The 12349-nt window shown below is 35.6% G+C and overlaps 1 protein-coding gene across 6 annotated transcripts in view; it reads left to right on the top strand.

Moving 5' to 3' along the window:
• The window catches only part of LOC131068436 (uncharacterized), a 207755-nt gene extending 203462 nt beyond the window's left edge, over positions 1–4293 (top strand). For 4 of the 6 annotated variants that reach the window (XM_058003625.2, XM_058003624.2, XM_058003630.2 and 1 more), the window contains exons 13-15: positions 3292–3403; positions 3504–3578; positions 3690–4293. In XM_058003625.2, coding sequence (XP_057859608.2) covers positions 3292–3403; positions 3504–3578; positions 3690–3905 — 403 coding nt within the window. In that variant the 3' untranslated portion in view covers positions 3906–4293. The remainder of the gene's footprint in view (positions 1–3291; positions 3404–3503; positions 3579–3689) is intronic. The other 2 variants (XM_058003626.2, XM_058003627.2) reach the window with 2 other exon arrangements.
• The last annotated feature ends 8056 nt before the right edge of the window (positions 4294–12349 follow it).

Raw genomic sequence — 12349 nt, 5'->3', positions numbered from 1 at the left:
TTAGAGATTGTTGCTAAGAGTTTTTGAAACAAACACTTAATACATTGTTCAATTGTTGGTGTGTTCTTGTGTTGTTTTGGAGCTCACATGGTCTCATTCTCTTGATAGATTAGATTTGCTTTCATGCTGTTAGACGAACTGGATCTGATAGGATCGCTTGTTGCAAAATTCGTGCTCATACTTTTGGTGTGCAGCTGATTGTTGCATACCGTGCAAAGTTAGCCTGAGCCTCCGTTATATGTGTATGTTTAACTTCAATTATCAGGAGAGATTGTTCGACTTGATGGTTTCTCTTGATGATTTGAAAATCTTTAACACACCCTCTGAAGATTGCACTGCCTTCGTATAAGTTGTGCGTTGCTGGCAAAGCGAAGCGTAGTTGGATTTTGCGCAAGATATCCCGTCTCCTTGTCCATAGGATTAGATTACTTTTAGTCTAGTTTTTTCTCTACCCTATTCCTATTTACTTTCTGCATAATTTAGAATCCGAAAGATCCAAAACTAGAGCTTTTATTGCATAAAAATCTTTGAGCTTGCATAAGTTTCTTCAACATACGTAAGGCCCCCTTGGGTTATCAGCAAACCCATCAAACAACTGAGTCACATCCACGCACTGAAGGAACCCTGGGAATTAGCCGTTTGAACTTTAAGTAATCCTAGCATACGGACTAATCTTGATCAAGAGAGGATAAGGTGACCGTTGGTGACTTTATTCTGTGTTAGACGCGGTCATAAAAAACACGTCAACAGGTCCCTTTTAGAACAATATATACGTATCCACTTTCTATGGTACTTTTTTGCACAAAATGAATACTGTTTAAATAATTGTCGAGTTAAGATTGGTCACCTCCTTTTAGATAATAATAAAGAATACTAGTATGTTGATACTAATATTATGAGGCCTTACCCCAGACTGCAACCAGAGAAACTGGAATGCATAGCATATGATAAACCTATGTAAACAACACACGCAGAGGCATATTAGGTAATAGAACAAGTAGTGAAGATACACAAGAAGGGGCAACAAAACCTAATAAAAGGCAAAAAGCTGAAGAAGATAATAGCAGTCCTATAGGGCACAATGGAGGATAGCGCGAAACCAAAAAGCCTAGAGATAACAAAGGCACCTTAATGCATCACATAATGGCTGCCAGCCATACTACCACATTACCATAAATTTGAATGATTCCATCAAGCCACACTTTGTACCACTAGGGTCTGATCTCCACCTGTTGTAAGTTCTACTAGGGACACCATTGCCAGATATACAAAACCATCCTTACCTTTCCCATCCCTTGGAATGCTGAATCCTCCAAACCTTCAAATTTGAGACCTTTAATAACTTTAGCATGGTGCATTGAGTGAGACAGGATATTGTTTTCCAAATTGGGGAGAGTTTGCCCACTGACAACCTCCAATACACCTTTATGATGTGAAATAATTAACTTCTTTATCATCAGTCCCAGGTCTTGGAAAACCATTGGATTATTCACCTTATGGTTGAGGCCGATGATTTCATCTCATATCACCTTTAAACAAAGCTTCACAAAGTCAGGAGCCTCCATCATCTATCAAATATCTATTTGACTGCCAAAACCAGGCATGCTTCTAAACAAAGATTTACATTCTCCTTAATTGAGGCCCACATTCTCTTAAAAACCCTCTAAAATCAAAGCCTTGGAACATAAATCATCAGTATCAGCTATGCCCCCATCCTAAAATTGACCTCACCAAATTCAGAAGAGTATTAGGGCAGTGAAAAATATGTGAGAGACGATACAAAACTCCCCCTTTATGAAGAGGATCATGGGAGGAGCCAGCACCATGACCTGCCATATGGAAGTGTAGCAAAATGAATCAAAACTACACCAATCAAGACGTAGAAAAAGATAATCATCAAGCAGCTAAAAACAACCAACGGGATACAACCATATATCATGAGGAGAGCATGGAAGTGCTGCAATTGAAAGAGTTGGAGAAACGGTTGCGACGACGTGAAGAAATAGCCAGCCGGTGGTTGAGGAAGAAAGGATTGATGGATGAAGAGAGCCCGAGACTTACTGCCTCCACACTCAGCATTCATTGCAATCATGAGTACTAGAAAGACCAAAGGGAAGCCCGGCCAAGATACATGCGAAGTATCGCTACACTAGCTGGCCATCACCCTACATACACAGGACTCAACAAGCAATAAGCTCAAGCCTTAGTCATATGGCCTAATATACAACACACTTTTTTATCCTCTTCTATAAGTTTGGCAAGCCCATCCCAGTCATATATAGCACAACTTTCTTGAGAATAAATATTAGACATCAATGTCATAATAGTTAAAACATCTGCAACTTTGTTTTTTTCACAATAACAGCGAGGAATCTACTCTGATTCAAATTTATTGAACCAAATAAGGATTTCTTCTAGAGTGGATTGCAGCTGTCAGTTAAGGCAATCTTGTTTTTTCCAAGGCAGTAATAACAATCAGTGAATCCCCCTCCACCATAACATTACAGTAACCCTCAGAGAAAATCAGTAATAAGCTGGCTAGAAGTGCTTCCCACTCAGCAGCATTGTTAGATTTTATGCCTGGATACTGAGAACCACTAATCACAAAAACTCTAGAAGCATCCCTAAAAACATAACCAGTGCCTAGTTGTCCAGGATTTCCATGGGAAGCACCATCAAAGTTAAGGTTGCTCCCCATGTCTGGAGCTTTCCATTTTTCTTGTCTTATAAGATTCTTTAGGATTTACTAAACAGAAAAACATGCTAATAAAATACTATAAATGTAATTTGTATTATTTTGTCATTAGTTATTAATAATATTATTATATAGATGGATACATTGTACTGTGTATTATTGCTATATTTAGTTATATATAACTCCTGCTTGATTATTCTTAGATCATGCATATTGAGTTGTAGTTATCCTCATTCTTTTCTTATAGTTTGCCTCCTGCATTGCAATATGCAATTTAAATCTCATTGATTTAGCAGGTGGACATAAAATATTTAATTATTTTTTCAACCTATCCTGTACAAAGTTGTATATTTGTCTTAGAAACCTGGAGCTTAGATCTGATTATTGATTGATATTGTAGTTACTCGTGGATGTCCTAGATTATTATGCGGCTGTTGAAATATTTCAGTGCAACAGCCTAAGTTTTGGAAATTCAGTTTGATATTTCTAACTACACATCTATTGTTCATTGCATAAGATTTCTTGGTTGGACTCTTTTAACTTTTTGGGAATAATTGCTCATATTCTACTTAATTCATTATCTACTTTTTTCCAAGGTCTAGAAGATACATGCAGCAGCCTAACAAGCTTGGAATAGATCAATCAGTAGCTGATTCCAGAATATCATCAAGCAGTTTAGGGGAGAGCAAACATGCAAAAACTGTGATGGTATAGTTTGTAACACATAAATGACATTATTTTTTTTAATTAAAAAACATAAATGATATATTATATGTGAATTTATATAAATTACTTTTTTTACTGGCAGCCTAATAACCTAGGAGAGGATCAATCAATAGCAGATTCCAGAATATCATCAAGCAGTTTAAGAGAGAGCAAACATGTAAAATTTGTGATGATATTTGGTTGTAACGCATAATATTTTATTTCAAATCAATAGCATTTATTTATTGCTTTATATTTATTAATATATATTGCATGTATTCTTGAATAGAAGTCTCTCCCAAGAGGAGATGGGTCAAGGCGAATTACGAGTTTGGCTTATCCAAATCAACTATCAGACGCGGAAAAAGCACAGAGTGTGTTTGACGAGTGGGACATGGTGGAACATCCTACATTGCCTCCACCGTCCTCACAGCCAGAAGACATTGAGCATTGGACAAGGGCAATGATGCTAACAGACAAGGGCAATGATGCTAAAAAAAAGTGACCGTGTACAGTATCGTGAAAAGCATCATTTCATTAGATTTGCAATTTGTCATCTTTTTTTTTCTTGTATATTCAGTATTGTATATTTGATAATTGTGGTCACTTTTAATGTGCTTAAAGATCAGAATGGATTGTAGGACCGATCGATGTTTGTAAATCCTTGCTGCGAAGTTTGAGTTAGTTGATGTCAACTTTCGTTGTATTTGTATCATTGGACTCCTATGAGTTGAATTGTATAGAAGGACGTAATGAAGCATAAAATGTATAATAAATGATAATATCCATAATCCTAAATCGAGATAAACTTGAAGAAAATAGGAACCATTAACAACGTCCCTTAAGATCATCTTGGTTAATCAAGGTCATGAGTATGACATCCCATTTGATTATCACGTGTGTCAAATGTATTCATTTTACCGTCAGAATGGAGGAGAAATCCTCTCTGGGTTTGCACGTACTTAATAGTTTTGATGTGAATTTTAATGGCTGCTAGTTTTTATTGGAATCTTTTAGAGCCAGTCATGCTATTAATTTAGTAACGTTTACTATTAAAAGACTTCTTTGCAGGCTAAATCGTAAATTATTTCCCCTCAGAAAGATGTCAACACACACGAGCATGAACACGCACACGCACACGCAGCAAGTCAATTCTCGCTGCCATTAAAAGTTCTAATGTATAGCTCAAATGTTTGCATACACCATAGACATCTATACTGGTTAGAATCTTAAAGATAAGGCTTTTAGTGAATGAATATCTCTTTATTTTACTGCTCTAATAATTGGTTCCTTTCAAAGATGTAAAAGTTGTTTATCAACCCTTTGGAGGATTATTTGCAACCAAAACAATCTTCTCTACAAGAGAGAAGCAATGAAAATGCTATGAAACTAGATAATTCATTAGATAGAAAAATGAAACTGGTACAATGAGGAAACCCAATGAAAATAGTTAATGATATAGCATGTTTGTCTAAATACCCTCTCTCAAGTCTAACTTATGGAGTGTGAAAAAATGCAAAGATGCAAGAATGAGTCTTAGTGACAAGGACATGTTAGGTATCCATGCGCAAACAATTTTTTTAGAAGTGAAGTTAAGTAGAAAAATTGCAAGGATTTTTTTTAAAAAATTTTCTTCTTTAATTAAAAAAATTAGACACTACAAACAAACATGTACAATTAATGGTAGGGAGGAGGACTCAACACACCCTCGAAAGATTGTTTGTTATCAATGTACAATCAATGCTCCCAATATAGGAGAGAGACCATATACTCCTTGCTTCTCTTTCTCTCCTTTATTGTCCATCCATACCTCGTGTCAATGCATAATCTCTTGTAGTGATGGTGGAATTCTTGAGAAATGATGATGATGAAGATTGTATACCACTTGCCTCCCCTTCTCCCCTTGACCCTACATCCTTACCTTTTGTCAATGCATAATCTCTCTTGTAGTGATGGTGGAGTTTTTGAGAATTGATGATGAAGATATGAAAGCATCAAACATCATTCCTTTAGGAAGAAATAAAACGAAGTAGAAATGCAGGATGTCTTTCCATGATGCAAAAAAGATCATAATGTACTACGACGATGCCTTTAAACTTTGCTCAATTGTTACCATGTTTCTATGAAATTATGCCATTATTAGGTCTAGTACAAGCCCAATAAATGATGGTGACAAGCTAGAACCATCTACAGAAAAATGAAGAACAAGATCTAAACATGAAGATGGTGTGACAACAATGATGAAGGGGATCCTATAAAGGAGATGTAAGTCCTCAAGTGTCCTCTTGTCTACAAAATGGGACTCAAAAAGTGAACTTTGTAATACATATCATGTGGTCATCACAATGTATCGGATTTTGAAGATGATGTATATCTTGTAAAGAATGAATTGAAGCAACACACGATGGAGATGATGTGATCTCAATGTTTGTCATCCAACTATACTAGCCATTCCATGATGTGTCCACACAAGATGTCTAAATATGTACTTGGAGATAAATTTGCTAATGTTGGACTGGAAGAATCACCAACCTTAGGATAATGATTCAAATCTTTGAATCTAGATTTGAAGTTATATAAGCTAAATAATTAATGTCTGGCTGTAGGAGGAGCATCAGGGAACCCTTAATGTTATCACAATTCTCAAGAGTTGCCAAGTAATCAACCTACTCTTATATCATCATCATCATCTGGTAGGTTATCACAATCATTAATGTGCACAAAATTGTCCATGACATGATTTGGGAATGGAGAGTGATGCTCATCTCCATAAATCTCCCAAATTTTGGTTGAAGTAATGCATGGTCATTAAATATGTGAGATAAATCTCAATGTTGCTCCAAACCAATCTTAGGACACCATCATTTATGGTTTTTTATGCTATCTTTCAATTTTGTGTGCCTAGTTTAGGACAAGTCTGTAGAGATCGGGCAAGACTTGAAATGATTTTGAATATTGTCTTGTCAAGAATTATAGTTTCTTTTGTTAAGGGTGATTATGAAAGGAAAAGTTGAAAAAAACTCATGATTTTATATAGATTAGAGATAAAAACATGTAAAATTGGAACCCTTGTAACATGAAAAGTGGTCCCATATTTTGCAAAATATCTGAAGTATGAGTTAAAACAAAATAATTAATATCAAACTAAGGTAATAGGTACTAGCGGGAAAGTTGAGAAAAAAAAAAGAATGGTCATACAATGTGTGAATATAGTTTTCCAACACCTATTTCTATGCAATTTTTTTTTTTTTTTTTTAATATGAAGCTCCTTTAGACAACAATTGCATCTAGTAGTATTCTAGCAACCATACAATGATGCTTGGTCAAGTGGTGTTGCAAGGGCTAAGTAGTGGATGATTGCTAAGTTTAGCCCCTTGTTTTGGGACTAATTGGGTGTTGTGCTCCCCACAAGACCAAGGGCTTGGCTCCCCACGAGGCTAGGGGCCTCAACCTTAAGCACTTGAGTTGGACAACCCCTTATCACTAATTTGATTAAGGTGCTAAAACCTTTGAAAAAAATTTGTTGTCATATAGTGATGCCATTAGTTGTAGAGAGAGCTATGTTGAAAATTGTGAAATTCATACTCGTGATGATGTTGAGTTGACGCAAGCAAGAATGTCCTAGAATATGTCGATTTATGCAATGATGGTGGTTGTTTGTATGATCATTGTACTAAATCATACAATTGTAAATTCTAATTTTTTAATGCTAAGCATACAAATTTCTCATTCAAAATTCTTTAAATTTTAAATATTAAATGCTAATCGTTCAAATTTCTCATGCAAAATTCTTTGAACACTCAAAGCAATTGAATTTTTTTGAATCAAATCTTAAATTAATTTAGTTGTTTTTGTGCCTATAAGCTTAATAACGAGGTCTGTTTGTTGCTTGCAAATCTAGAGCTTTCATATCATTAGAGAGTTGTTGATCAACCCCATAAAGTTTGAGGATCACTTACAACCAAAACACCTTTCCATAGAAAAGAGAAGTAGTGGAAATGCTCTAAAACCAAAGAATTCATTAGATGTAGAAATGAAATTAGCATAATGTAAAATGATAAAATCTTTGTTACAAAGAGAAGAATTCAACTTTGAGACATGCTAAAATCATCACAATTATCTTAATTTTATATTGTGATAAAAAAAGAAATGACCTATTTAAGTATCAAGTATAACTAAAATCTAATATGAAATTAGTTAAGTAATATACCATGTGCACACTAAAAAATCAGCATTTTCTAATTAACATAAATAGGGGATTAAATCAGCCAATGCACAATTAAGTGTTTAACTACTTTGTTTACACTACAAATGTTGTCTGCCACTCATGAGGGATTATATTTTGGTAGACGATGTAATGCTTTCATCTTGAAAAGAATGTAGTAAACTTTTTATTTTATGCAAATATTGTTAGGAAAATGGTGTCTCAAACTTGCATTTACATAATGTTACTATTTATAGTAAGTTTATATTTGAGCATGAATTAGTCCAAATTTTTTCTCAAAGCTACATATTAACTAAATAAGAATGTCAATACATTTTTGTTGCAAGATCATGTCTAGATTTTGTGATATTAAAGTTTTTGTTTTTGAAAGTCATGAAAAAAAGTTTTTGTAGGGATGTTGTTTGTGTTATTTTTGTTTAATTTTTGTAACTGTTTTAAAGATTTAGAAAGTTTTTCTGTTTCCCTCTAGTGAAGAAAGTTGTTCCGTGAACTCAACTTCCTTTCAAGTGGTATTAGAGTTTGATTACCTTTGGTTTTAGTTGTGGGTTGTTGAGTTTTTGAACTAATCTAAATTTGAGTGGGAGCTTGTGCAAAAGATATTTTGTTATCTTGTTGCAGGAAATTTTAGATGGAAAATTCATTAGAGAAAATATAGGTAGAGAATTTTTTTGAAAACAATTTTGAAATGTGGAAGCTGAAGATGGATGATCTATTAATAGATTGAGATTTGTGGAAAGTTGTTGATAAGAATGTCTCGAAACCAATAGATCCTATTGTAGTTGCTCAATATGATGTTATGGACCATAAAGCCAAGGGTCCAATCAAATTGTGCTTGGTAGGCTTTGTTTTAATGTGTGTGAAGAGTCCTATGCAAATAAGCTATGGAAGAAACTTGGTAAGATGTATTAAGCCAAACCTTTAGCGAGAAAAGCTGTTTTGACATCTAATTGTTCAAGATGTAAATCATCTGCAGCCACAAGACTAAGTACAATTCTAATTGAAGTCATTTTTACAACTGGAGAAAATATTTCATCATAATCTATACCCTTTTTCTGTGCAAAACCTTTTACCGCAAGTCTGACCTTATATCTTTTTTGACTTCCTCCTCCTTCAACCGATAAACCCATTTGTTAGGCAAGGCTCTTTTTTCTGCAGGTAAAGGGACTAAGTCCCAAATCTTATTTTTCATCAAGGAATCCATCTCCTCTTTCATGCCTAGCTCCCACTGTTGTTTGACATCCACCTGCATTGTTTCTTCATATTCTTCTGGTTCACCAGAATCCGTTAATAAAAAAGAATACAAAGAAGGAGAAAATATTTCAGGGGTCTACTTGTCCTCATAGAATGTCTAACACTTGCAGGAGTTTGTGGGACAATCTGTTGTTGCTGAGCATTAGGTACCTGTGGCATTTCATTTTCAGGAATCTCATCCAACACCACATATTCTTGTTTGTCCTGTTCATGCTTCTTTTCTTGCATCTGTTCTTTATACATAACCTTCTCATTGAATATAACATCTCTACTTCTAGTTATTTTCTTATTTTCAAAATCCCATAACCGATAGCCATATTCATCTATCCCATATTCAATGAAGGTACATTTTTGAGATTTAGCATCAAGCTTGGTTCTGTTTTCTTTATCAACATGGACAAAAGCTTCACAACCAAAAGTTTTTAGAAAAAAATAATTTACCTTTTTACCAATCCATGCCTCCTCTAGAATACCACCATCCAAAGGGGTTGAAGGTCCTCTATTTATCAAATAGACAATAGTATGTACAACATCTGCCCAAAAATGTAAGGGCAATCCAACATGCAATTTCATGCTCCTCGCGCGTTCCATGATAGTCCTATTCATTCTCTCTGACACACCATTTTCCTGTGGAGTTCTTGGAACTGTCTTCTGCTTTCGAATCCCATTTAAGGAGCAGCAATCTTCAAATGCTTTGCTGCAATATTCACCTCCATTATTTGATTTGAGACACTTCAACTTTTTTCCTGTCTCATTCTCAACCAAAGCTTTCCATTTCTTAAAAGTTTCAAAAACATCTGATTTTTGTTTTAGGAAATATACCCATGTTTTTCTGGTTGAGTCATCAATAAAAATAACATAATAATAAGAGCCACCAAGAGATGATACCTGAGCCGGTCCCCATACATCTGAATGTACAAGCTCTAACTTCTCACTCTTCTTCTCTTTCCCAACCTTGAGAAATCTGACTCTTTTCTGTTTACCATAAACATAGTTTTCACAGAACTCTAAATCAATCTTCTTTAGTCCTGGCAATAGATTTTTGGAGTGAAGGGTTTTCATCCCTTTCTCACTCATGTACCCAAGCCTATGGTGCCACATTATCGAATTTGTTCTTGCAACATTTATTGTTGTTGTCCCTGCAGTAACTTTATCTGTAGTAGCTAGGGTAGAGTAAGTGTTACCTGTACACAGATATAATGTGCCTACCTTAGCACCTTTAGCTATTACTAATGATCCTTTAGTGACCTTCCACATACTGTTTGAGAGGGTAACTGTGCAACCTTCACTATCTAGTTGCCCTGCAGAAATTAAATTTCTTCTTAAATTAGGAACATGTCTTACCTCCTGCAGAAATCAGTCATTTCCATTCTGCAACTTGATCTTTATCTTTCCTTTTCCAACAATTTGACAGGGCTCATCATCACCCAAATATACCTGTCCAAAATCACCTTGAACATAATCTAGAAAATATTTTCTATGGGGTGTAGCATGAAATGAAGCCCCAAAATCTATTACCCAGGAATCATTAACATTATCCAAACATAAGATTAAAGCATCTTGTAAAGTATTACTTGCAATATTAGCTTCCTTACTGTCATTTTCATTTTTGTCTCCTCTGTTTTTTCGAGACCAACAGTCTTTCTTTAGATGACCAGGGTTTCCGCAATACCAGCAATCTTTCTTTCCTCTAGATTGAGAGCATCCTTTCTTTGACTTCCCTCGTGACTTCTCATTCCACGGGCCTTTTCCTCTTTCCTTTGATCTTCCTCTGTTCTCCACATTCAAAACATTACCCGATGATGTTGGAGTCTCACCTGTGCTTTTCCTTCGCATTTCCTCGCTTAGGATAACACCAATAATATCATCAAATACCAAAGTATTTTTCCCAGAGACAGAGTTACTTACAGCCATAACCAAGCTATTCCAGCTTTCTGACAAAGAACATAAAATCAAAAGAGCCCTAACCTCTTCTGCAAAGGTAATTTTTACCAAAGACAATTGACTGGTAATTGTATTAAATTCATTTAAGTGCTCCACTACAGATCCTCCCTCACTCATTTTCAAATTAAACAAACGCTTCATAAGAAATGCCTTATTCGAAGCCGAGGGTTTCTCATACAACTTAGCCAATGTTGCCATCAAATCTACAGCCGTTTTTGCTTCTGTTATATTGAATGCTACAGACGGCGCAAAGAACAATAGAATGGATCCCAGTGCCTTTCTATCTAAAATGTCCCACTCTTCATCTGACATTGTGGTCAGTTTCTTTGCCTTACCTTCCAATGGCCGCCACAAATCCTTTTGATACAGGTAATCCTCCATCTGCATTTTCCATAACTAATAATTCTGGCCGTTAAAATTTTCCACCTTAAATTTAGAATCCTCCATTGCTCCCACTCAAATCTGAGTCTTGCCAATTTACAGAATACCTCGCTTTGATACCAATTGTTAGGGTTTCAAGCAAATCCGAAGCAAATATGAACTAACAATTATATGCAGATTTAAATACAAAAGATAAAAAAATAAAATAAGACACAGATAACACAGAGATTTAACGTGGTTCACCCAGAATGGGTTACGTCCACCATACAGAGCCGTCCAAACTTTCTTATTATCTAGCAAAAACAATACATCAACCTTACAATGCCTTAAGCATCCCAGCCTCTTATAACATGCATTTTTAGGGCAAAAACAAAGTCGGCCTTTTTAGGGTTTTATTACAATGTCAATTTTCATCAAAAAAAAAAATCGCAAAAAATTTTCTCGGGGGCTCCCGCCCCCGAACCCCCACTTTTCTTAGGGGCTGCCGCCCCTGAACCCCTGCCTAGGGCCCAATTCAGCCATGGACTTCGACGAGGATATGTGGTGAATGTACAGTACTTTGCTGATTAGTCACCACATTTCAACAGTAACCTTGTTGGAGGATTTAAGAATCCAAGCTAATGGACCACCTTGTTAGAGGATTTAATGAGTAACCAAGCTTGTTAGAGCTTACCTGGTTAAGGGATTTCACTACTGTTGTAATTGTTAGAAAACAACAGGTTTTCTTGATCTGTTTGAGTAGCACTACATTTTCTTGATCAGATCTTTCTTAGCTTCAATCTACCTTCACTCAAAGTGCAGATCCATTCACCGGTTAGGCAACTACACACTCAACAGGTTTCTATCAATCTTGCCAACAAACTTTACAAACAACTTCATCGACCTTAAATACAAATCAGTTAGGTCGGTAAAACAACAAAAACCTAATTCTCATCATCGAGATTACAAACAAATTGGTACAATATTGACCGTTAGAAATCATGACAATCTCTTCACATTCTTCAAGAAAATTCTAACCACTCCATGATCACCGCTTCATCGGACTTTGTAACTCATCACGCGCTGTGCATTAGATGCAATCCACTTTGCTCCTTCCCTAGACAAAAAACAAACGGGCCAAAACAATTTGAACTTATCCTCATACAATG

This window comes from Cryptomeria japonica, chromosome 10 (assembly GCF_030272615.1).
Source record: "Cryptomeria japonica chromosome 10, Sugi_1.0, whole genome shotgun sequence".
Taxonomy (NCBI): Eukaryota; Viridiplantae; Streptophyta; class Pinopsida; order Cupressales; family Cupressaceae; genus Cryptomeria; species Cryptomeria japonica.
Note: the sequence above shows the minus strand (reverse complement) of the source record. Positions and strands in the feature narration are given on the sequence as shown.